General features: G+C 33.0%; 2 protein-coding genes across 5 annotated transcripts in view; one reads left to right on the forward strand and one right to left on the reverse strand.

The window, feature by feature from the left end:
• LOC129755577 (glutamate-gated chloride channel) overlaps positions 1 to 27,931 on the forward strand; it is a 339,466-nt gene that overhangs the window by 230,055 nt on the left and 81,480 nt on the right. The window lies entirely within an intron of this gene.
• LOC129758404 (uncharacterized) lies at positions 986 to 27,898 on the reverse strand. The gene is made up of 6 exons (XM_055755903.1): positions 27,880 to 27,898; positions 27,724 to 27,807; positions 11,315 to 11,446; positions 10,502 to 11,227; positions 9,623 to 10,429; positions 986 to 9,562 (listed from the first exon to the last, which is right to left on the reverse strand). The coding sequence occupies exons 1-6, from the start codon at positions 27,896 to 27,898 to the stop codon at positions 9,222 to 9,224; spliced, it is 2,109 nt and encodes a 702-aa protein (XP_055611878.1). The 3' UTR covers positions 986 to 9,221.

A 27,931-nucleotide genomic window follows, 5' to 3' on the forward strand; every position in this document is an offset into this window, starting at 1 on the left:
ATGAAATAAAAAGAAAAATTTAAACGTATCGGAATCTCTCGAAGTACTCTTACGAATTAGTTATTTGTAACACAATCGGAAAACATTTAGAACAAAACTGAGAAACGTTGAAACGTTTCAACGGTAGAATTCCGTTATACTCTATTGTTACTTTATGGTATTTCTTATGAACATTTTTTTATGCCTTTTTTCAAATATGCTTCAATTTAATGAAAAGCTTGGAATTCAGAAAGATGGGATCACAAAAATGTCCGGAAAATAGGCGTGAAAGTTGAGAATCGACTAGATGGTATATGAACTCGTTACGTATATTTTTGTTACCTCTTTCTGTTGTACTGTAAATTTCCTATCGTCTACTATCTATTCAAACGAATAAATTATAAAAATAAAAGATATAACCACAAGTGGAATTTTTATACACGTTTAAACCCGAATGAAGGAAGAAAATATCAAAAGTTTAATCCTTGAAAATGAAAAGTTAGAGCAGAACAAAAATTTAAATCGTTGACAAACGCAATGCCAAAACCATAACGTCAGTCCTTAGGGCGCACATTTCGTTCAATCACACTTTTGTCACGAAGCAGTTAAAAATTTAAGTCAAACAGACAAAATTATAGTAAACCTAACATTTCACGTGATAACGCGCGTAGTTTGTAAGTAGTGAAGAATGAATTGTTTTTTTTTTAGTGTGTACATAATTCAAATGAAAAGAAAATGTCTTCATGTTTCGTTAGATTTTGCAGTTGTTAAAATGTCATCAGTTTTAAAGCGATTAAATCTTCTTGGTCACTTTGACAGAGATTGATCTTATATGGATCCAAACTAAGTAGGCTGTGAAATGGTTAAAAAAAACACTTCACCAAAACAAAAAGTGCGTCTCCCTAGAGACAGAAAGCTCAATTTTTAAGTTCGTTTTTTTCGAAACAAAAACGTGCTTTGTTGTTATTTTCCTAAATTTCTATGTCTTCGAATATATGTAACTTTTTTATACTTTCATAGCTTTTCGAAGATATTTTTCTATTGAATCTTATTACTTTCAGTTGAATTCAAGAAATAAAAATTTTGATATACAAAAAAAAGACGTTAAATACCAAATAGTAGCACAACACCCACAACAACAACCACAAAAAAACATAGCCTACTGGAATATGTAACTGTCTATAAAGTTCACCAGAGAGAAAAAAAAACAAGATATGAATACAACAAACAATCAGTGGTACATGTACGTAAATAAAAATCCGTTGTTTTTCTGTACAATATTTTATTAGATACCAACTAAAGGAAGAAGGAAAAACACTAGCGCGCATACACAGAAACAGCAGATGAACAGAAGGAAAATACATTTTATTACACGTGTTATACATATAAAACTAGAAGATCGGGGAACAGAATTCACGAATGAAACGATAAACGAGGAAAGGAAGAAAAAAAATTAAAACACAGATAGAACACAGTAGTAGAAACAAAATTTGCAGTTGTAAATTTTTTACTCGCTAAGACTTTCCTTTCGAACACTTCCTGTATCATGTAAAAGAAGATGTAAGGCAAAAGAAGCAAACCGTTGTCTATAAGTTACATAAATTAGGTAAGCGCTGATATTATTGTTTCAACCGAACGATATGTAAGAAGGAAGAGAAAAATAAATTATATACAAAATACTCGTTTAAATAATAATGTTTCGGCTTGTTGTTGTTTTTTTTTCTAATTTCTATCACATCTGTTTGTATCTTATTAACGGTTAACTCCTGCTATGGCGATATCCTGGTAGGGCGGATGTTTTGGTAACCCTCTCGTTTTACAATTGTTATCTCAGTTTTTCACGGTAATATTCTCATTGTTATATATGGTACTTTTTTGAGTAAAAAGCTACTTAATTCTAAGCGTAGAGCTAGTGTGTTGGGGTTTTGTTTGAAAGTTTTCGGGAACAAGCAGTTTTCGATCGGTTTCTTATGCATGCATTAAGTAAAAACAAACTTTAAATCTAAAAATGTGGAATGTTCATTATGGTGAAGACTTAAAAAAGCAAGAAGAGTTCTTTAGTCACTTTGAAATGGTTTATAAACATTCGAAACGCTCTGGTATGAAGAGAACTATTGATGTATTAAGCCTTCAAGCTCAGTGGTCATAACAGAGGGCACTTATGAATGTCCTTCGACAAATATGTTTGCTTACTAGCCTGGAATACAGTAAAATTATTTTTTGGATTTAAAACTGTGGAGTATTTGAGAAAAATCCTTTCAAACTATTGATTGAAATGCTCCATATTGTGGCCTTCGCTCCAAAATGTGGCATTTTCAGAGTTCCTTAGATTGGCCGTGTCTAAAAACACGCGTTGAGCTAACACAACATCGGGCCAAATAAACTCGTTGATATTGTAAAACACAGACTCCGTTAATAATATGGTGTAGGGAAGCACAACATGGTATTGCATTGTTTTCAAGGAGTCAAAAGTCCGAAATGTCAAAAAAAAATTTTGAATACATCACTGTTTCGAGAGAAACGCGTTCGAAGTTTGTCAGCTCATAAGCTTCCAGCAAAAATGTTGTTTTGTTTTCTCATTTTCTAGAAAACCAAATATCCTTCAGATAACTTTGTACTATCAAAATCTAGATCTCCAAACGTACGTTTTGACCCAGCTAATAACTCAATTTTTTTACATTTGGCGCATTCGTCCTTTTCCAAATTCACAACCGGATTGATATGCTTTCACTTGTTTACTTCGGTTTTTGTTTGTTTGAAATTTTATTTTTTTATGAATGAATCTTACTCGCTCATTTGGAAACCATAGTCAATGGAAGCGAAAAACAAAATCAAAAGTTTTGAAATTTTGAAAATTTATTCTGCATTTCTCTCGAATTCGGCAGCAGTTGTTTCGAATATTTTTACGGAACAAAAACAACATCCCCTCCCGTTGATGCACAGTGATCGCTTAATCCAAAACAAACTTGGTCAAAATTTATTTAGAAATTCACAGAAAATTGAAAATAATAGCAATTCAATGTCTAATATCATAGTTTTTCAACATTGTCACGAAATTTTTTTTCAATCAAAAATTAACCTGAAATTTATTCGAGCTAAGAGGGTATTATAATTTGATTTTTGTAACAATTTTCTTCAAAGCGACTCATATGCAGCAAACTGTTCAACAAAGCGATCCAAGATATCAAATTCGAATCCGGATCTGGTTGATTTTTTGAAGTTGAAATTAAATGAGACAAACAGTTCTCGAAGGTAACCAATAAAGGCAGATCAGATGTGCCAGTGTTTTTTTTTAAACGAACAAAAACACATACCTATAGGATCATAATGAAACTTGACGTTTCCTCGAAGAGATTCCTTTTACTTTACACAGAGCCCACATCTTTCGAGGAAGATTTGATGGCTAGCATCTTACAAATGCTAAAACCACCAACCCACAGAATGTGTTCTACAGTGAACGAAATAAGAACAGTCACTACTATGCGTTTAGCTGGTTAAAATATGAATGATTGAAATTCGTCAAAATTTTCTTGTACAATTCGTTTCAAATTGAAGCAAAAAAATGAAGCATAAGATTACTTTTTTTATGAAGCAATTGGCGTTGAGGACCAAAAATATGAAAAAATAAAAAGTGCAAAACAAGAAAAGTAGAACTTATGATTTTTTACAAAAAATCAATATTATTTCCCCAAATTTTCTATGGAAAAGTTCAAAATAATGCTTCTGAGACCTTTTTGAATAGATAACGGCATTTTAGGCTTTTCTAGTATTTCAAAGGTTTTGGAGGGGTTTTTCGAAAGATTTTCCTCTAGCACAAAGGAATTTAACAATTGAGCTATATTTAGTACTTTATCAATCAGATAATTTCATCATGACTATAACTTGAAATGAAGTTACAAACGTTCTCGGTTAATTTCAAATCAGTTAATACAAACTGAAATTCAAAAACTTTGATTGTTTCATTTTCAAGTCGTAGGCAGCACCAATGTACAGGATGATGGCACTTTACAACGCATATGTAGAAGAAATCAACTTTAATATGTCTAGAAACCAAATTAAAGCTAGTGTTAAGAAATTTTTACTACAAATTAAAATGTGGTAGATGTTTTTTAAGATCAGACTCAGATGAAAGGCTTAGCCTAGGATCATTAGTAATAAAAAAATCACCATCTCGTAATTCAAACCAAATATGTCTCAATATTGATTTTCCGGGTAGATGTAGGCACATTTAAAAAAAAAAATTTACATTTCCCATAACATTTTTTGGTTGTTTTTGATGCCAGAAATAGGAAAAAAAAAGTGAAAGCGATCCATCCAGTCTTGAATCAGCGCAACAAGTTTTAATTTTGAATGGAAAGTTGTATGAGAAAACAAAGTTTTTCATTCAGAAATCGCCAGAGTTGAACTGGAAGTTAAAAAATATATATCACTTAAAAAAAAAATTCCTCGATTCTTGCAGTACAATTCAAGTGTACGAAGCATGAACCTAACTTGTACCCCAGAAAAGATATTCGATGCTATACAAAAGTTTTGTTTTCAAAATTGATTTTTTTTTTTAATTTTAGCGTTTATGACTGTATTTTCGAAAGCTGTGTAACTGTAGGATGAGAATAAAAATCTCAAAAAACCACTTTTCACAGCCAGATAAATTATTGATTTATATATCCTTTGCAAAAACCTTTCACGAATTTACTTAGTGTTCTAGTGAGCGAAGTCTGCCATTTTTAAATACTTTTCAATGGATTCAGATGTTTTATTTTAAAATGGTTAACCATTTTCATGAAATGCTTAGCGTAGCAAAATTGAAGCCTAAGAACAGTCAAAACCAAAAATCAAAGACCAACTTCATTTCAGGCTTATTTGAATTTTCTGGATGATTTAAAGTGTAAAAATTTCATCTACCATACAAATTACCATGCAAAATTCAAACGCGTTGCGCTAACTCAGGAATCAACCAAACCTTCTAAAATTTTACACTGATGCTTGATGACCCAAAAGGCATCGGAAAAACATATGGGAACAATGTCATTTTTTGCGGCAGTCCCTTTTCATCATTTCAAGGTAATTTCCAACCAGAAGGAAGCTTTTCTGGATTTTCAAAAACTCACCAGCTCAAGAATTTACCATCACCGAAGTTTCTGCTCACCTCCACTTTTTTTTGGTATTGCAAAAATAATCATGAAATGTTTTTTTTTTCAATTTAAGTATGTTCATTGACAAATGTTTTTTTTGGAAGCCCTATATAGGATTTAAAATCTGTCAATGGATTTGGATGAAAAATTATTTTTTTCATCTTGATTTTTCTTGAGTAATTTCTAGGTTTTGACCAAAATTTCCCTGGATTTTAGGTCGTCAATTTAGAAATGAAGTGCCCGGATTTTATAAAAAAAAATTGTCCGGTTTTTCCGGCCCGGATACGTGCTGAAAAAATTCTGGCAACCCTATAAATAAGCAGATTAATAACATATCTAAGCTCAAGTGTTGAATTCCTTAGTGCTATAGAAAAATCTCTTAAAATCCCCTTCGAAACTGTTGGAATACTTTAAAACGCCTGAAACGCAGTTTTTTTAAAAAAGGTCGTAGAAGCATTAACCCTTTAATGCATTTCTTTTTCAAAATGAGAATAGCAGTTATGATTCGTTGAAATAACAACATATTAACACAACTGAACAGGTTTGAAGTCGTTATTTTGAGTATTATAAAAGTTATGGCTAATCAAAGTTGAAAAATAATTTTAAAAATTCTTTAGGTATTCATTTTAATTCTATTTTGCAAATTTCATCCAAACCCTGCTGGATGCAGTAAGGTGTTTGTGGTTGATTGAAATAGAAAATTTGTTAGAGTTCTTAAGAAAAAACAGCAATTTTGTATAAACTGCTTTTTTCAAAAATTAAATAAACTTGATTTTTGCAATTTTGCGGAATAGTTTGTTGGATATCTCACACATGCATTAAAATATCGTGATAAAAATACCATGACCTGATGTCATTAAATTTCTAGAATACTGTTTGTCAGTACATCACTTAAAAATATCCTGGGTTTTCCGAGATATTTGGATTTTGATGAGTGTTGTTTTAAAACAACACTATGCATTAAAGGGTTGATATTAACATTTCCACAGAAAACTTTAATAAATGACAAGCAGACCCGGTGTGATTTGCTACCCCTTTCATGGAAAAATTAAGATCGGTAAAATTATTATAATTAAAATAAACTTTTTTGTTAAATTTAATTTAAACATTATTCAAAAGCGAACTATTTTTCATGTCATACGAGCTTCTAGATTGTTTTGAGTATCAAAGTAACTTCAACGTAAATTAAGAAAATAAATAAGAGGGATCTTCAATACAATGAATAAACCCTTGAAATAAAAAAAACGTCGCATTTGACGTAGGAGGAGTATCTAAATATAGGGAAATTTGTACAAAATCAAAAGTATGCCAAATTTTATGAAAACACTAAAACATTGGTTTTTCTGATGATATATATGTTACATTTATTTAAAATAAGAGCTTTCATTAATGAAAATAGGAAACGTCTATCTTTTCAAAATATCACCAAATTTTGTTAAAACTTATTTGTCAATTCGTTAGATCATATCATTACGTCAAAAAGCTTACGTTTATCAATTTTTAACAAAAATCCTTCGAAGTTTGTTTAATTTTGTCAAAATTTGTTGATTTTATATGGGAGCCCCCCTCTTTCTTGAACTTTTAAAGAGTTTGAAAGTATTTTCTAAACCTTGCACTTGAAAACGGCTACACACCAAATTAAACATTAATCGGTTCAGTAGTTTCCAAAAAATGTTTGAAATTTGTCATATTTCTGTTAATTTTGTATGAGAGCCGCCTCTTTTCGGATTTGGAGAGGTTTGAAAATTGTATAAAAAAAACATTCTCGGTCTTGAAAACGGCTACACACCAAATTTCACTTTGATCAGTTCAGTAGTTTTCAAAAATTGACCAAATTTTGTCTAATTTCTGTTAATTTTGTATGGGAGCCCTCTCTTTTTGGTTTCTAAGGAGTCAAAAAGTAGTATAAAAACCATTCCCGGCTTTGGTTTAGTAGTTTCTGAAAATTGTTCAAATTGTATAATATTAAAGTATATATATTAAAGTCGGAGACCTCTGAAAGTATTTTAGAAACCAACTCCGACCCCAAAAACTTTTGCATACCAAATTTCACATTGATTGGTTCAGTGGTTTTCGAGTCTATAGTCTATAGGGAACAGACAGACAGATAAACATTCATTTTTATATGTATAGATATTGATTTTTGTAGAAATTTATAATGATTACTCTTAGTTTGCACATTTTTTTCATATTTTAAATCCCCTGCCAATTGCTTCATTCAATTTAAAGTAAACTTATGCCTTAATGTATCCGTTGAACAAATAAGAATGAATTGTCGAAGAAAATTTTGACGAATTTCAATCATTCATATTTTTACAAGCAAAACACTTAGTGGTTCCATTCTTGTTTCGCTCACTGTGTGGATGCCGTAACCGGGAATCGATCTCGTGGCCGTTGGCTTAGAAGACTTAAACGCTAAGTTGAAATAGTTGAAAGATTGGCCTTATTTCAATGCTTTGATATTGATTTAAAAGCATTATTCCAAGTAAGATGCCAAATACAATTTGCACCGGGTGTCTTCATGTTTTTTCGTGAGAAAACAACAAAGCCATAATTCAAATGCACATAACGTTCCTAATTTTTCAACGCAAATTCATAGATCAGATTTTTACTTACAGATTTGAATCATTTCTTTCCAACAGAGAATTGGGTGCGAGCTGAGAAACACTCGATTCTTGAGTAGAGTGTCTACCTGGTAATTCCCGGGAATAAAAAAATCGGGAATTCCTGAGTCCCGGGAAACGCAAAATATCCCGAGAATTTCCGAAGCCAATTAAAAGTGCTAATTTACTATAAATTTACACGATCTAAATTGGAAAAATGGATCAGATTGTGCAAGGCAAATTCTACTTTGATATATGGATTAGACTTAATTTTTTTTTCTAAAAACGGGTTAATAGTGTAAAACTGAAAAACGACAAAGATTTAAAAAAAATAATAAAGAAACGCTACGAAAAGAATCTTTATGTTCTATTTTTCAACACTTATCATAGCTAAAAAATAGATGGTCCGTTTAGAAAAATTGTCCAATGAGAGAAGCAGCAAATATTGTTGCTGGCAATGCATTGAGAGCAAAACTTGCGCTCTCTCGCATACTTTCAGGGTGTACGAATAAGGTTTTGAATTTCGTCCAATTTGAATAGTTCTTATCGTTTAAGCCAGAAGTTAATAAATCTGTATGTATATCGCCTCCACTTTGGTAGATAAATGCTGTTTTTTCGAATTTTATGTGATGATTCTATAATGTATACGGAACGTATAATAAATTTTGTTGAAAAACATACATACAAAAATGTTTGCTGGGGATGATTTTGCTCGATAAAAAAAAACAACTTGAAAAGTAAAGTAAAATTGTAAAACAAATGGTTCTGCAAAAACTTCGCCCTTGGATAATAGAGCTATGATTTCAAGTTGCCATCAAAATTCAGGTCGAATTGGAGTTCTTTGAAATATTGAAAAAAGCTAGTTGTTTCTACCTTTCCATAATTTGAAATCAATTGAAAAATAAGTAACATATTTTGCTTTACAATGCAACTAAGAAACTATCAAATAATCCTTCCTGTTACGGAACAAATACAGTTGGTTTTCAAAAACTCACATTATAAAGGTTGTTCAATTTTGCTTTATGCAGCAAAATTGTAAAACGAATGAAAAAACGAAAATTCTCAAACAAAACCCTTTTAAACCTTTACGCTACATTCTACAATTGACGGAGCTCATTCTTCGCTTAAAAAAATCTAAGATTAATTTTAAAGAAGTTTGTAAGTCATGAAGTTATGCCTATTTTTTTTTTTTTAAAGGTATGTCAAACATTGGAGGTGGATGTAGAAAACATTACCTCGAACCTTTTACTCTTACATACTTGCACTGATTTATCAGTACCTGTATTGGATTGGAATTAATACATTCTAAAAAAATTTCACATAACTTTCTTCGGTAACTCAACCAACATTAATTGTCTTTTCTTCAACTGTTAAAGACACTTGAGGTTTCGTTCTTTAACCATTTCTCCTTAAACAGATAGCGCCCACCATGATTCAAAATTCTATGACCTAACGTACGCTACATTCATGCCCATATTTGTTCACCTCTTGTCAACTGAACCCCCCCTCACTTCTTGGTGTTCTCCCGTATCCACTCCATATACTCGCTAACCCGGGTATACACCCCCGGATAACCCGGTTCTCCACACTTATTCCCGAACGAAACCACCCCGACCTGGGTCCAGCGAGCCTCCACCAGCATCATCAACGGCCCACCCGAATCCCCCTGACAGGCATCGACGCCGCCCTCCGAAAATCCAGCACACAGGAAGTTATCCGTAATCGGCTGGAAGTACGCATGGTTACAGTCCTCGTTACGCCACACCGGTAGTGTTGCCTGCTGCTGCTTCGTTGACTCCTTACCCCCGTAATAGGTCGTACCCCAACCAACAACGGTTGCGCGGCGACCTGAAAAATTGAATTGAAGGTTAAAGACCTATTTCAAACCAGTTAAGATGTTTAACTTACCGGCCATTCGTTCCTTGGAAGGTAGATTACTCTTGGGTAGACACACCGGAATCACGTACTTAGACTTCCGAACCGGTCGATCCAACACCAGAATGGCGATGTCGTTGTAGAATCCAACACGGGAGAACTTCGGGTGAGCTCGTACCTCGGTAACCTTGAAGGTGACCGGTGCCGATGGTTCACCATCGGTCGATAGATCAATGTCACCCAGTCGGACGGTGAATTGCCTTGCAGCAAAAGGCCTCTGCCGGGAGTCCCGGGTACAATGGGCAGCCGTCAGAATGTACTTTGTACCCACTAGGGATCCTCCACACCAGAACTCTGTTCTTTTCGGTCCATGAAGGAAGATGGCTGCCATCCAAGGCCACTGCCCGACGGGTGCTTCAATACCCCCGACGATACGTCCTGCAGAGTATTCCTGCTGTCCACAGTCTTCAGGGTCGACAAAGTTCTCGGCCAGAGGTTTCAAGGTGGCTGACAAGATCTGCTCCGTGGTAGTTGTTACAGTGAATACCGGCACAAGTGGTCGCTTTGTGGTTGTGGGCTTCGCTACCGGGCTTAGGACTAAACTTGGAGCAGTCGTGTGAGGGACAGGCCGCTTGGTTGGTTTCTGAGTTGTGAGTACAGTACTAGCTGGAAGAGGACAGCAGACTCCGGGGACGAAAAGACTCTTGAAACATAGCGATTCTCGAAGATGGGTCAAGTCCAACAACAGTCCTGGACAGGTACTGAGATCTTCACAACGTCCTGGTCTGCCATCGGGAGTGACACATCGATTTTCGTCAGCCTTGGTTTCGATGATTTTTGCTGAAAAATTTCAAAAATATTTGTTACTGGGATGGTTAGAAGATTATAAAGACTGATGGAAAAGACACTCACTAACTGGTGCAGGTTTCTTGGTCGTTTCTACATGGGCCGGGTCCTTTCGCTTAACCTTGTTCTTCTTCTTTTTCTTTTTCTTCTGCATCGAACTCGATGGTGCAGCTGCTTCGACGTCTTCCTTCTTCTGAACTTCGAGCAGGGGTGCCTCAACATCCAGAGAAATAAGAGCCGTTGTACTTGCTGGAGTTGTGCTAGTTGTTGTAGTACTAGCAGCTGCAGTAGTCGTAGTTGTTGAAGTCGTTGTTACTTCAGGTGAAGTCACAACTTCTGAACCACCTACTCGCTTGATAAGGGGTTCTATTGTTTTCGTAACATTCGCCCCTAAAACCGTTTTAGTAAGTGTGAGGATCGCATCCGGAATGTTCTCTTTCGGACCATTGTTGAGCGAGTTCACCGATGGACTAGCTTCCTGTCCTTTGGTCATGTTCACGATGTATCTACCCACTGTATTGAGCGCTCCAAGAGTTTGTGATATCTTACTGAAATCCGGTGTCCATAGCCGGCCATTATCCGTACTCGTTTCCTCTTCATCATCTTCCTCCTCTTCATCATCTTCTTCATCTTCCTCATCATCGTCATCATCATCGCTCCCATCATCGTCATCTCCGAAGAAGTCGAGGAAGTCATCATCATCATCGTCGTCGTCTCCAGAAGCCGATTGCTTCTTGATTTTCTTCTTGTTAACTGTCAACCCTGTTGCTGGAGTTTCCTGTAAACGAGAACCTTTCGAGAGATCACTGAATATTTCCAATCCTAACGCCTAGAAAATCAAAACCCCATCAAATTACCGTCGGAACCCACCCCGGTTACCTTTAGTACCCGAACTACTCAAAGCGGAGTTTATCGAGCTGTGCGACGAAATCTTCCGCGCTTGAATGCCTCCTCCACCACCATCGTCTTCGGCATGGCACACTGCGATGATCAGCGTGGCTGCTATCAAAACTGTAAACATAGGGAAGCAAATAAACGTTGGTCAACATTTTGTCATGAATCTTGTTTACAATAAAAAATAATCGGAGCATGCTTTGCGTAGGGCGACACTTATAAAAATATCTTATTTTTGTATTCTTATCGTAGAGAGCTTAAACGCCATTGTAATTCAACGCCAATCAAACTGCTCACAATTCTTCCATCAGAACAGTAAAAGACTCATCGAGTTCGGGTTTTTGATTTACTTACAACCTTCGATGGAAAACGGAAAGATACATAAGTAAATGTAAAGCACATGATCCAAAACATCTTCATAAAGAGCTAACCAACGAGGGTGTATGTCGTCACGCATGTGAACGACGATAATCAAAACAAAAACCGAACAAACATAGCCATACATATGTAGCAAATCGATGTTTTACTATGTAGAGGACAGTAGGAAAAGCGGAAACGAAAATAAAGTGTGTAAAATAGCTATCAAACATTCAACAGAGTAGAAAAAAAAACAAACAAACAACAAAGGCTGAATCAACGAAGCAGAAAAATAGTCTGGGTCTAAAAATAGGTACAACGTTAGGCCTTTCGGTTAGTGCTTAGTTTGGGCACATGCCGAGATTATAATATGATGGTGTTGATTTGGCCGCGTCGAATTTGGCTCGACCGTAGAAAAGTTAATAGGGTCAGTTATTAAACGAGGAAATGATATGACTGTTACGACCTACATAGGATGCATTTTTTCTGAGCTCAGAACTTCTTCATTCTGCAAGTTAAAAAAGCAGAAAAATTGAAATAAAAAACGGGGAATAGTAAGAAGAAATGTACAATTTTCTTGTAATTTCTGTCTGAATCGATAGAAGTAGCAAAAAATCTTTATTAATGACAATGAAAATCTATAGGTTTCTGTTCCATACTTTGACTACTTTTGTCCGATTATGTCGAAAAGCTTATATTCCATGTACTTATGTAGAAGAATTATACCCAAAAAAAAATTCCAAGACAATAAGCTATGCAGTAAATACCCATTTTATTTAAGAAGAATAAAGACCTATTTCTAATGGTGAGTACTAAAGAGACTATAGTAAACAAAGAGGCGCCAGTGATCCCTTTCAAAATAATGAGCTTGCATCCCTACTGTAGAGATGCCTTTAAGACTGCTTGGTTTTGCTCGATTGGAATGACACTGACAGAAAATCAAAGATTCCAATCGTGACATTTCGTCTCTTTGTTTACTATAGGCTCGTTAGTGAGTACCAATGGCAATTCTTAAAACTGATGTTTAGATGTCTCTTGAACGGGTCTAGAAATTGGTCGGTTTTACAATATACTTTTTCAAATAGTGTTCTAAGACTTTGATAAAGTATGAAAGAATCAGCATATCAGAGAAAATATATGAGCTGTGACCATTTCTATATCAGATTTCTCATTTCTCATTTTTTTCTCTGGGAATCAGGCGCGGTCCTAGACCTCGCCCTTGGGGTGGAGGGGTGCTTTACAATTTTTTTTTAAATCAGTCTATTAAAAGAAATGTGAATTCCTGGTGAAAACTCGTCTATTTTGATAGAGCAAATGGAGGGGCCGGGCGGAGAGAGGGCAAAGGTACAATTGAAAATGAGTCTTCAATATTACCGCAGCCCGTGGCGTAGATGATAGCATTCAAGTCTTCTAAACCAACAGTCATGAGATCGAATCTCGGTCACGGCATACATACACTCATGCAAATTCTTATTATAATTTTTATAAGATGCCTCTTTTGAATCGCTTCTTAGAGTGTAAAATTGATTTTCATAAGAGTCTTATGAAATTCTTCCAATTTTCAAAGCCAGTTCTTATGAAAAATAGAAGAAGTGGCATTGTAAAAAAAAATGAACACATTAATTCTATCAGTCATTAATTTTCATCGTCATACGAGGCATCAAAGTAGTTGAGCCAATATAGTTTTCCTAAAAGATAAAAGTGGTTTTCTTATTCTAAATGGTATGTTTATTATTTGTAAACGTTGACATTATTTGTAAACTCAAACACATATTTTGTTTACTTTACAGCATGTTGACCGGAAAAGGTAAAAAGTCAATGGACCCGATGTGGCAGATTAATTTTGTTGGAATTGGGTGTTTGTGTGGTGCTGATAGTGATGATGATGTAACAAATTAGCTAGAAACTAAATAAAATGTTTTTAACATCAATCATCTTGAGTTATTTTCATCAAACATAACATTTTCTGTTTCCATTAGACGCTCTTATGAAAAGCAACAACCTCTCATTGAAGTAGGTGTTCATCTAAAGAAATCATTCACGTCATAAGACAATCTAATAAAATTCAATGATTTTTCTTATAATGCCAGTTTATAAGAGAATCTTATGACATACCTAATGGTATTTTTCTGAATGTAGTACACGTTCTGTGGGTTGGTGATTTTATCATTTGTAAGATGCTAGCCATCATATCCTCGAAAGTTGTACGCTTAGAGATAAGTTAAAAAAAAATCTCTTCGAGAAAATATCGAGTTTCATTGAAATCCTGTGTGTTTTCGTGTTCTTTTTTTAATATTTAATATTTCATCCTCCTCTTGAATTTCATTGAACAATATTAGAAGTACCATCAATTGGGGCAAAATGCAACACTTTTCAACTTCAACGGTTTCTAAAATTTTAATGCCTAAAGAAAATCATACCTGTTGTACATCAAAAGTTTTAAGGTTGATAGGACACCAAATTGACGTATTCAGAAAAATTATTAATTTCACCAGTTATTTTTAAATTTTCAAAAACATGCGATTTTCACCCTACTAAGAAAAAGGGGTTAGTTGCAACAAACTTTGTTATTAATAAAAATCAAGTTTGAAAATTTATAGTTTTTGATACATTTGTGATGTCATAACGCATAAAGCACCAATTGCAGTAATTTTTGGTTTGCTTCGAATTAAATTTTGCATTTTTCTATCAAAAATGTTTTTAAGAAAACAGTGTAAATTTGCTGCATATATTTAGGGGTGAAAAATACTTCACATATTTTATTAGCTTAAATCATCAAAATGAATCTTAGGATGGATGAAATTTGAATGTGAACAAAAGCATAATGCAAAACAATCATATCCCAGCATATGGAAACGAGATTTATGGGTTTAGTTTTGATTTTCAATTTGTTGCATTTTGCCCCAGACAGGTAGGTGAATTATTAAAATCTATATTTAATAAAAAATGGTGATTGTCCGAAAAATATTTTTACACCAACTGTGCTGGTATAGGATAATGAAAGCACTTTTTAAAACTCTTTCACGATGTTAAAAACTATGTCATCATCGATTTGCTATCATTCAATGATAACTTTTTTACAATATATTGAAATAAAAATTAAATGACTGTTGTGGTATGCAAATGTTGTATCTAACCATGCTTTTGCATGATACCCCGTTTGGCGATATTTTGTAAACATATGAAATAAGCGAAGAATAGAGAAAACTTTTAACAATATTACTCAATATAACTATTTAAATGTCCTTTTATTCAACTCATAGATTTATATGAACTCAATTTTCGTAATTTGTATATTTGGTAGTTTAGAAAATAACCCATTATTGACTCATTGAAGAATCTTTCGAATGAAATAACAAACACATTTTTGGAGAAGAAAAAATAGAAAAAAAATCTTCAATATTGTTCAAAACTGTTTCCTAAACTTCTTCATAGGCTAGGCTCATAATAAAATTTTGATGAATCTTATTTTGCAACTATACATTCGAAAAAAAAAACAAACATTTGACAAAAGTGTTTGTTAATAATTGCTATGAATTTAAAACTGATTATGAAACACTGATACTACTTTTCTGAAATATTCGAAAAATTCGTTTTCTCATTATCAATTTCAGTTTCGATTTTTCAATTTCTAAAAAGAAAATCTTAAATATGATCATGAAATCAGATTCTGAGGTATGAAGCTTTTTGAACTTTATTTTTGTGGGTTTTCTTGAAAAATTTTAAGCTCTCATACTAAATTTTTAATTTTAACGAACACACACATATAGGATCTCAGTGAAACTTCATGTTTCTTTGAAGAGATCTAATTTACTTAACTCTAAGGCGTACATCTTTCAAGGATATTATGGCTAGCATCTAACAAATGCTAAAACCACCAGACCACAGAAAGAGTACTATATGTGCCGTGATCGGGATTCGATCTCATGGACTCTAGCTTAGAAGACTGGAACGCTATCCTCTAGGCCACGACCGGCGGCTTAACCAATCATTGATAACTGATTGAGATTGAGTTAATAATATACATGAAAAGCAGAATATAAGATTGAATCTATTTATTATCCTTCATTTGTTCAATAACACAGATGATTAGGAAGAATGCCACAAATCAGTAAATTCCCGCAAAAAAACGATACAGATTTTGGCTCGATAATCTTGTTTCAGATATACAACAACGCTTTGAAATAGCAATTTTACAATCTCTAGAAAATTAAATACATTTCATAACTTACATATTTAATACCGAAAAAGGGCGTTGTCTTCAGTTTAGTAGTTTATACGTACTAAAGATTTCAATCTATCTATCAAACTACTTCGTTGAAGACTGCAAAGCATTTTCACAAAAGCTTCAAAAAAGCATCCAAGATTAATTTTGGTTCGAAATGATTTTAAAGATGAAAACTTCTATAAATTTTTCCCAGAAGTAAAATTCACTCAAAGTCTATGGGAAAATTGATATTTTTTAAATCCTATAAATACTTACATTTTTGTCTAAAATGTTTTAAATTGTTTTTTTTATGATTTTTAAGGTATCATAAACTAGAGCTGATAAAAAATACAAATTATAATTATCTCTATTTGGTTTTGAATATTCTTAATGAAGGCAATAGTTATATCACACAATCCTTACTTCTGATTTATTTTTGATGCAATCTCTTATTCCTCTCTGATTTAAACTAAGAACTCTGTTGACGAATTCTTCAAACTTTATTTCGTAATATTTTAAATTCGATTTCTGGTTTGCAGAACCTGTATTTTATACGGTCATCCATAAATAAATATTTGATATAAATTGAGTCCAACATTTACATAACGATCTTTAGATTTTAATTCATTAAAGAGCGCGTAGAACTCTAAGCCGAGAAACTCCGATATTCGGCACTGCATATCTCAGAAACCACTGGCTCAAATTCTTCAAACTTAAAAATGTTGAGATACTGAAAGTCATGTGTTTATAGTGTTTTTATTATTAATTAAATAATTCATTTAAAATATTTGAGTTATGCTTCTTGAAGCAGTTCGCTTGCGGCAAGCGAAAAACGGGATATCACGTATTTGGTCCACAATGTATTAATAACGTATTTCTATTACAGTTTCATAACTCATTTCCGAATGATGTCAAATGAGGGTGAAATACATTCAGACATAAGAATCTTTACTTTGGTTCAAGTCTCATTTCTTATTTTCAAAAAAAAATCAAGAAAAATCCTTATAGGGAACCTTTTTTTCTTTATAACATCAATGTTACACCAATATTTGTTATGTATAACGATCGAAACTTTGTTGTGAAATATCAAAAAAAAATTGAGAAAAAGTTTGGCCCATTTTCTATGTTAAACATATCTGTTGCGAATTTCTTACTTAACGGAACAAAATGAGAAGTCGAATTTCATAAATGCCTACATTGTTGAAAAAGAGAAAAGAATGTGAGATTGCCAGTGGAAATCAAATGCTTCAAGTGCCTACTGGAAAACTGATCCCTAAAGGGTGATACGGTCAAAATTTGGTCAAGGGAAAACGCGTGTAAATCGGTGAAATCGTTTATTAAAAAAACAAATAAAATGTTCACGCAGTCAAACTTCGTCAGCATCGTCGTGTACAGCCTCCGGGATCGCGCTTTGGCCGTCGTATTTTGTTAATTATCGCGATTTGGAGTCACTACCTTCTTGAAAGTCGATAGTCCGGCTCGTTTTTTGGCTCGATGCACGGTTGTAGACGATACACCCAGCTTATTTGCGGCATCTCGGAGAGAGAGGTTAGGGTTTCGCTTGAAACTACCGGCAACTCTCTTTGTCGTCTCAGCGGCTTCCGGTTTTCGATTTCCCCACGATCCTGACTTCCTGGCTGTCGACAAATGTTCCCCAAACACTTTATTTAGATACATTTGTAGCGGTTGATTTGGCAACTATTAGCGATTTTGCCAGCTTTGCGTGCGAGTAGCTGATTTTGACCAAATTTTGACCGTATCACCCTTTACAATCTAAAATTTGACTGCATTTTATTTCAATGTATTTAAGATCATCATATCTCTAGGGCTGACACTAAGTTTTACTGGCTAACAATTCTTCCAATCTATACCGTATAATTTCCATCAAAAACCATCAACATCTCCTCAAACTGCATACGACTCGTCGTTAAACGTCTACTGTCACAAACATAAAAACCCCTCAGGCAGGACCGTTGTTGAGCGGCTCGCTAAGCTATTAGACGCACTCAATCAACTGACGGAACCTTACGCCTCGAGAGATGGTTCAATGAAGGAAAAAATGGAAAGAATTCCATAAAACATGCACTGTTGACAGGTAAATTCAAACATAAATTCCTATTACATCAAGGCGGGCTTTTTGCGCTCAAACAGGATTCAGAGCTTAACATGATGTTGATCACAATCGTTCGCTGCCGATTAGTATTTTCTTGCCGATCGTCTACTGAGGGAGGAGGCAGAAGAAATTATGGAAGGCGATCATCATAACGGCATGATTTTATCGCGATAAAAAAAACTCGCGACTGCTATATTGAATTTATGACGCATAAATGGTCGCTGAAAGTAAAAGTAATTTGTCGAAGACTTGTCAGCATCCCGAACAGCTAGCCAGGCTATAGCTGACCCCTCGTTAACAGATTGCTTACTGATCTCAGATGACGGCAGCGCGGCGCCTCCAGGAAGGTAGTAGGTATGCGAATTATGAGTGATGCAATCGGCGGCGCCGATTATCGGAAGCCCTGCGACTCATCAAAATTGAATATTTGAATAAATTATCTGCAGGAAAGCAAACAGATTAATCACGAGAGCATAAGAAAAGGTAATCATTTTATTTAAAATTTTAAATTAAAAAAAAATGAAACGATTGATAGAATATATGAACGCTATCAAAAGTCGCATATCAAATATAGTACCGAATATCAAACATTATTATTTATATAGTACTAGCTGACCCGGTGTGCTTTGCTACACCTTCCAAAAAAAAAGTTAAATTTGTTAAAATAATTGAAATTCAGTTTAATTTCCTAGACAGCGTTTCAAACCAAATTTTAACATAATTTAGATACAAACTCGTTTGAAAGAGAGTTGCAACGGGAGTTTCGAATTTCAGTACAAAGATGATTCAGTAATACTTTCTTACAATTAATCTTTAAATTGGTTTTTCATGATCTGAAACTTTTACTCTGTTTTAATAAGCTTCAAAGAGTTTATAATGATGACAAAATGTATGTTTTAATAATTTGGACTTCCAGCCCTTTCCCTCTTCCAATGCAAGAAGTCCTCACGAACTATTATAAAATAATTTTTAGTATCTAATTGAGGTAACATTTCGCTTTATTTGTCTGAGTAGTTTTGATATTATACCAAATTTAATATGAATAAAGACTTGCCTTCATCTTTCCGACTCCACCCAGAATAAAGGAAGGGTCTCAAATGGGTTAATAAGTTTTCAAGCTATACAACGCAATTTATATGGAACTCCCTATGTCCCAGAAGAAAGGTTTGTAACAATCATAGAAAAATATTTCATACCCAAATACCGTCCCATGTTAAAATCATGTTAATATTTTTTTTTGCAATATACTAAACTTGTAAACATGACTTATTACAACTTGAAGTGATGCCAAACAGCACTTGTCATGTTATGAAATTCGATCACTTTTTATACTGCAAATTACTATATTTTTATTTGTTTAAGCAAAAAGTGCACATTAAATTCATATGGATAAGCTGTAAAACAATGATTTGAGAAAAAGAATTATTTTGAAAGGAGAAAAACATTTTTTTGGATTTTGTTATTTAACTGTATCACAGCAATTTTTCTCTTTTTTGTGCTGATGATCCTTTTTAAGGATTTTCAAGATTTAAACTTGTTGAGCGTATTTGTTCGTTAACAATCGATTGAAAAGCAGATTTTAAAAAATGGGATGGATTGTGAAAAAAACTTTTCATGCTTCGATGGTGGTATGAATATTTCCCGAAAATGTTTATGTAAACATCACACAAATCCCTAAAATGATGATTTTCGTGCCGAGAAGGGTAACAGTTATCGAAGTTTATTATGCTTCTATTTTTTTTAAATTTCAATCTTAATTTCATTTCAGATACACCGGGGCTAGTGCAAACGGATTTCACTATAGTTGAACTTTTATAAATCTAAGGAAAATATGTTTAGCTTTAAAGCAATTCAATTTTCGTTTGTTGTTAAGCTAAATCTGTTCTTAACAAACCCTTGTTGAAAATAAAATATTCAAAAATGTTGACATTTTTCGCGTTGATTTAGGCCAGTGAAAACACAGTGCATTTTCTAAACTTATTTATTCATATATACGCAATTATCTGCAGTATAAGTTAATGTTTAGTACTCCACTTTCAATGAATGTTGTTTAAGCAAAAAACCTTCATTCACAAAGACATTTAATTGTTTTGAATATCCACTTCAGATTCAACACACGGGATACTCCTTTCTGACTTTTCTCACATAATGCTGAATCATTTTGGAGAAGAAGTTCATTAAAGGTAGATGATTCATGACTAAAAGGCGCGTTTGATCTTGTTTCATTATTTGAAATGACAGCAGTTTATATTATTTTTAACACTTTCAATTCATATTACAATATGTCTAAAAAAAACTGCTTCCACTGTATCATCAATAAAAAAAAACTTTAAAAAAGCGGATCAAAAGTCTCTTCCATGTAGCCAAAATATGTAAAACAAAAAAACAATTTCATGTTAAGTACGTACTTGATTTGTTTGTAAACAAACAGTACAGTGTTATTCGATGAATGATAAAAAAAATTGAGTTTATTTAGTCTGATTATTTATTTGGGTCCAACAATTTATAGATGAAGTAATAATTTACATATTTGTTGTTTGCACTTGCTCAACTGTAAATTCTTCCAGAGAATGCATATCTTCAATTTTTGTTATGGAAAAGTGTTTTTTTTATTGATAACCTTCACTGATGCATGCAAAAAATCAAAACGTTATCTGAATTCGGCCTCTAAATACATTATTCCTTTATTTTGAAGGACAGGCTCTGGTTAAATTCAGTATTTGTTCATTTTCATCGGATTTTGTTGTTGTTCTAAAAATTTATAAGGCGCTTGATACTGCTTTAGTTAAGTACATGTTCAAAAAATGTTTTCGTTCTATTTCTGTAGAAAACATCTCATTCTTCTTGAACTAACTTTTTAAGCATATTGGATTATAAAATTGTATATAAATCTTCCCACATTCTTTTTTTTTCAAACGTCCATAAAGAGTCATACCACGCATCATACGCATCAGTATTAAATTCATATTTTTTAGACAACAATTTCTGGTTAAATTAACACGAAATCATAAAAGTTTTAATTTTTAAAATCGTTTATTTGGTTGTGATTCGATTGGCAAAATATCAATCCGGATCACATCTAGGCGTCATTCATTACCATGTGCTGTACAAATAAGCTAGGAATCAATAAGAAAAAAATTGCATCTAGGCTTCATAGCGCCACCACGTGCATTGAAAATATGCTTGGTTGAGAAATACGCGCCCAAATGTTTCCACTGATCAGTATGCTATGCCATGGCTACTATCTTCTAACGACGTCTGCTCGCGACGCCGCGACCTTGGAGACGAAAAACAAACCGCCCAAAGGAAAAAAAATCTCGAAAAAATGGAAGCCATGACTTTTATTTCATTAAAAAAAAACTACAAATTTAATTATTACGGACAATTGATGCGACTTTCTGTTATTTTTGTTCGATATAAACCGATTCGCATGGCTGCAAAATATTCTAAAAATAATTTCATTCGAATCGTTTGGGTCGTTTCGGAGGAGTAGTACTACAAACACCGTTACAAGAGAATTTTATATAATAGATACCGTCTCACGACATAACTTAGTAACGCGAATATCAAACAATGAACATCGAATACCGAATATCGAATACCGAATATCGAATATCGAATATCGAATATCGAATATCGAATATCGAATATCGAATTTCAAATATTAAATATGGAATATCGAATATCGAATATCGAATTTCAAATATTAAATATCAAATATCTAATATCTAATATCGAAAATCGAAAACCGAAAATCGAAAATCGAAAATCGAAAATCGAAAATCGAATATCGAAAAACGAAAATCGAAAATCGAAAATCGAAAATCGAAAATCGAAAATCGAAAATCGAAAAACGAAAATCGAAAATCGAAAATCGAAAATCGAAAATCGAAAATCGAAAATCGAAAAACGAAAATCGAAAATCGAAAGTTGACATTCAAAAATCCAAAATCGACATTCAAAAATCGAAAATCTAAATCGACAATTGGAAATCGAAAATTGACATTCAAAAATCTAAAATCGAAAATCGACAATCGAAAATTCTGCTAGTTGTTTATGTAAATATGAATTAAGAATTAATCTAGCTGATCATCTAAAAGCAGATTGATACTACTGTTAGTAGATAATGGAATCGTAGATTGAGACTTCTACTTGTTGATTATGGAAAAATAGATTGAGACTTCTGCTTGTTGATTATGGAAAATTGGATTGAGACTTATGCCTGTTTAAAACGATAAAGAGAGTTGGGATTTCTGTTTGTTGATCATGTTAAAACGGAGTGAGATTTTTGTTTGTTGACAATATAGAAGCGGTTATAGGCATCTGCGTGTTGACAAAGTAAAAGTGGATGTAGGCTTGCACCTTCTGATTATTTCAAAAGAATTTGAGACTTCTGCCAGTTGAAAATGGAAAAGCGTATTGCGAATTTTGCTTGTTGAAAATATTGAAGCGGATAAAGACTTATCTTGATTGTTGATTACCCAAGTGCGGCTTAAGACTTCTGTTGATAATATAAAATAAGATGAACACTTCTGCTTGTTTATTGTTTTAAAGTGGATTGGGACTTCTTCTGTTGTTGATTATGTGAAAGTGGATTTAGACTTTGGATTTTAAAAATAGTAAAGCATTATGAGTTTATGTAAAAGTGGATTGAGGCTTGTGCTAGTTGAAAATCTTCAAGTGGTTCTAGATTTCTGTTTGTTGAAAAATATATTTGTTGTTTGTTGAATATTAGATGTCTCATTCTGTCTGTTGAAAATATTTAAAAAAAAACATATAGAGGCTTCTTAATACAGATGATAAACAAATAGATTGAGACTTCTGTACCTTTGAAATGTAAAAGCGAATTGAAACTCCAGTTTTTTTTTATGTGATTATGTGTATGAGACTTCTGTCGTTTGAAAATGAAAAAAAAAAACAGATTGCGACTTCTTCTTGTCTTTTATGTAAAAATAGATTGAAACTTATGCTTGTTGATTATGTAAAATTCAATAGAGATATATTTTTTAAATTTCTTCAATGAAATTGAAAAGGAATAAAATGTCAGATTGTGGTTTAGTGATTTGTCATTGAAATAACTTTTTTAATCATCATTTATGAAATTTCTGCACTTTTTTAACACAACTTTAAAACAAAAAAAAAACATTTTAAAATAAAAGATTTAAAGCAATTCTCAACTTGCCTCAAGAATTCAAGTTATTTTGAGTTTAAAAAACTTTTATATTTCTTTACTTTGCCTCATTTATTGAATTTTTAAAGAAGTTTTCAACCCAATTGAATTTAAATATTTCAAGCATAAATCTAAATGTAATTTTATTTTGGCTTTTTTCGGTCTTGGATGTAGATCAAACAACGGTGGTTTTAGAAATACCCGACGTTTCCTAGTCGTTAGACTAAAACGAAATCGACATAAACAGCAGACAGCAAAGTGAGTTACAACACTACATTTCATAAATTATTAACAACACTCACAACAATAATTTGTAATAAAACTTCTAGTTCCCTTGAAAAAGACCAAAAAAAACTGGTCGAAACGTTGGGTATTTCAAAAACCACCGATGTTTGATCTACATCCAAGACCGAAAAAGCCAAAATAAAATTACTATATATCATTCCCGGTCGACAACAAATACATATGTAATTGTTTTTCAGGTTTCAACAAATTTGGTGTATGAAATTAAAAAAAAAAATTAATTTTCTGCAGTGATGTCAGAAATACTTGTAACGATATCTCTCCAAATTTTTTGAAAACTGTTTGATTTTACTTTTTTCGATTTTTGGGGGTTCGTTTTGGGGGCGTTTGTTGTTTTTTAATTTTTGTTTGTTTGCCAAATGAAGTGAATAAATCCGGGCAAACGGGACTGTTCTCAAATTTTGTATCAAGTATCCGGGCAAACCCGGATAAAACCGGGCAATCTGGCAACCTTACTCATGAGTGTCCAAGAATGCCAAGCAAAATGTTCTTTTCTGATCTTAAAATTCCATTCCAAATTAAATATTGTTGAACGACTAAAATGATTCAAGGTAACGATCTCAATTCAGAACCTCGAAAAAATTTCTGCTTGTTGATAGAAATTCAATCGTCCCGAATATTGATTTCCAATACGATTAGACTCAGATTTTGCGCGAATTTTTGCTCTATATTTGCAAAATCGAACAAAAATTTAAATTGAGTCATTTAAATTATATATGTGAACAAAAGCATAGTATTTTCCTTCATGATTTTTATCTGATAATTTGTAAATTGACGGATAATGGAGAAAATATCCCGAATTTGCACGGACCTGACACTAGGGAAAAAAATCCGGTAAAATCAGGCTAGAACAATTTTGTTTTTTTTTGTTCCAAATAAACATTAAAATTCGACTTCTGTTGATTAGAATTCGGATTCTGTATCTAGTTTGTTGATACTTAACTTTAGTTAAGAACATCATTGGAAAAAATCCTGTTCTCGGTTTTGCATTTTTTGCATTTAAACTTACAAACCATTTTTTAGATTTGAGATTTTTCCTTTTGATTCGTTTACAGAATTGGATCTAAAGAAAGTTTCATAATATTTAGTGAACCAGAATTAAACAATCTGAAACAATTTCATCATTCTCAATTTTCCTGCAGATTCACAAGTTGAATTTAGAAAAAAAAAACAACTGAAGAAGGAATCCACATTGAAAACCAGCATTTCAGTATTCAAATAAGAGATTTCTGATTAAGAATTCAAAATCGTTTTAAAATTCGGAACAGGTTCAAAAAGCCGGGCTCAAATACGGAATCGAAATAAAAAATTCGGATTCAGCTCGAAATTAAGTAATATAATCAAGATATTTAATACAAAATTATGTAACAGTCCGGCCTGGCCCGGTTGCCCAGATTTTGTTGAAAAATGCTCGGATTTCGCCCGGCTTTATTCACTTAATCTGGCAAATCAAACAAACAAAAACAACGAATGCCTCCAAAATGATATGTTTTAGCAAATTTTATAAAAACAATCATGATAGGTTTTTGGAAGTCCTCAATACGTCTTAAATTCAAAATCTGTCGATAAGTTTTGATGGTCAAATTTTTTTATCTTGATTATTGTTGAGTAATTTTTGGGTTTTGAGAAAATTTTCCCGGATTTATGATCATAATTTTAAAATCAAATGCCCGGATTTTGCCAGGTTTTTATTTAAAATTCCCCTGTTTGTCCGGCCCGGATACGTGCTGAAAAAATTCTGGCAACCTTATGATAAAATCTTCAGAGCTTATAATTTTAAACTTTAAAACCTGCGATTGAAATTTTTTAAACTTTTCATTTATATTTTTTTTTTTTTTGATTTCGTAAATGAATCTATCATGATTTTTTAATTTTTTCTTTAAAAAGTTCGAAAAATGATTCGAAGTGGCAACTTTAAACTAAATTTTAATGAGCAATTTTAACTAAATTCTTAATTGCTTATTTACAACAAAACTCGGAATTCCTAATCTTTAATTTTTTATCAGTTTCTTATTGATCATTCTCGAAATCACCCATTTTCCACCATTTCTTTGTCAGTATAATAGAACATAAAGTTAATATTTTGATCTTTAAAAATGAACTTTTGCAGCCTTTTATTTTGACCATTTTTTTTTTTAATTTTTTTAATTATAAAAAGGTTGTAATTTTGACTTTCATCATTGCCATTCTTGAAATAATATTAAATACCGTAAAACGGGATAATTTTGATCACGGGGGTAATTTAGACCAACAATAAATTTTAGCACATTATAATCAATAACTCAGTCTATAGTTGGAATTTTTGAAAACTGTTTTCTGCATTTGAAAACCCATTTATTAAGTATCAAATAGGCAAAATTTGGTTTGTATTTAAAGTTTTTTGCACTTAGTAAAAATTCAATTTCAAAATCCTAAAATATCTATGTTTTCTAAGGCTCGAAAACAAACAGCTCTCCTGATGATACCAAAAAGCATTTAGATGCAAACGGGATGTTGAAAGCGAAAGAACAACGATTTTTCTTTGTAGATGTGTATTTATAGTGCTATTTTTACAGTCTTTTAGTGATTATTTTTTTATATTTAAAAGACTAGGACATTTTCCAAAAGTAAGCCCCGTATTGGACAAATGGATAGGAACCCTATCAAATGGTAAACTTTGATGAAAAAAATTAAATGGAAATAGTGGGAGGGTCAAGAGGAATGTGTGAAGGTGAAATTTCATTTGTATTTTGTAGCTCAAACTTTTTAGCAATTATTTTAATTTTTGCCCCTAAATGTATGCATTTTTAAAAAAAATTTAAAAAAAATCGTTAAAAAGCCAGGTAAAATTTTAAAATTTGCATTTCTAAATATTATGAAGGTGTTTTGTATCCTTTATGATCAAGAAAACTCGTAAACACCGTCGAAAATAGAGACTGACCAATGTTACCCCCAAAGCATTAGATTCAAAACAGTGACGAAATCGGTTTTTAAATGAAATTTAAAGTAGTCTAATAAATTTTTGCAAACATGTTTTACGTTTATAGTAGTCCAGTACTGGTTTTAAAAACATGAAGCATGCCACATTCCCTTAACAGACAAAATAATCGAAAAATATTGAAAAAATTGATCAATATTACCCCGGATTACGGTAAGAATTCTCCCAAGTTCCAAATATATTTTTTTCCTAATCTTAAATTTACATTTCAAATCGCGATTCAATTTTGTTTTGAAAAATTCATAATACTACAAGGGAATTTTTCAATAGTCTCTTCAGTTGAAAATAAAAAAAAGAATTGTTAATTTAGATGAATAATAAATAACAATTATTATAATTTTCCTAATAATTAATCTTGATCAATTTTAAACCTGAACGGATGACTATTTTAGAATTCATATTTTTCATAAAGTCTGTATTTTAAAAATATTTTGAAATTCCAAAACTAGACTTAGAAATTCTTTTGAAGCTGATTTCTAGTTCAGAAAAAGGAACATCATTTTGAAAATTAAGAATCCATTCACCCCCCCCCCCCCCCCCCCCCTTTCCCCTTCCATGGACGAATCCTTCGCACGAGCCTGTTTTGGTAAAATATAAAATCCTATAAAAATCTATAGCTAACTCAAAAAATAATCATATGGTTCCATTGGGTGGAAGAATTTTTGCAGCCTCAAGTCACGAATAAATCACTTATCATTCGATGAAGATGACTAAAATGTGATAGCGGTTTTTATGAAATACTTTGCCAAGAGCTTCATCAATATTGTTCAATCGGAATCGAATTTCCAAGAACATTCAACAAACCAGAGAACAGCTGCCATCAAGAAAGGTTATTTTCGTCAACTTGTTTATGTCCTTGTACCTCGGGGAAATCCTGATTAGATCATTTTGAACCGGGGCGACCACGATCGGTCAGTATTTAGTCCCTCCAAGGTCTTTCTCTCGAAGTTATTCAATAACACTCACTGTTGCTGTTGGAATACGTGAAAAAAAAAAACATTCAACCTTTACGTGACAGTCTCCGGTGAATAATCACAACTTCAATAAAGGTGTAGTTAACCTGTCAAAAGCTTATTGCATAATTCACTGATGACACCCGCGCCTCTTCTACTCGGCGGACTTTCTGTGGCCATACAATCTGTTTGGCTTAGTCCAAAGGATCGCGGAATAGCTTTAATAAGTGTGAATTGCTGAAGCTGACAGGCTGAATTGCAACTGAATAAGTGTAAACAGAAACTGCGAAACCAGCTACACAATCCTACTATACCATTCGTAGTAGCCATAGCGAATGTGTGACCTAGATGCGGGTCATCGCCTGCTTTGCTAAGCGCTGCCTGTGAAGGAAAGTGTGCTGGAAACGACACGAAAGAAAGGAAAACAAAAAAAAACTCCGACGATTGGACACTTCACACAATCTACTGACCGAATGACTCAGATCGCATATTGCTCTTTCTGCCGTTGTCTGTCCGATGGAG

Source organism: Uranotaenia lowii, chromosome 3 (genome assembly GCF_029784155.1).
Source record: "Uranotaenia lowii strain MFRU-FL chromosome 3, ASM2978415v1, whole genome shotgun sequence".
NCBI classification, from domain to species: domain Eukaryota; kingdom Metazoa; phylum Arthropoda; class Insecta; order Diptera; family Culicidae; genus Uranotaenia; species Uranotaenia lowii.

Coding starts and splice junctions, on each gene's coding strand:
- LOC129758404 (XM_055755903.1), bottom strand. Junction 11,447..27,723: donor CGCTATGGCTACTACGAATG/GTATAGTAGGAT, acceptor CTATGTTTACAG/TTTTGATAGCAGCCACGCTG. Junction 11,228..11,314: donor GAGTAGTTCGGGTACTAAAG/GTAACCGGGGTG, acceptor ATCTCTCGAAAG/GTTCTCGTTTACAGGAAACT.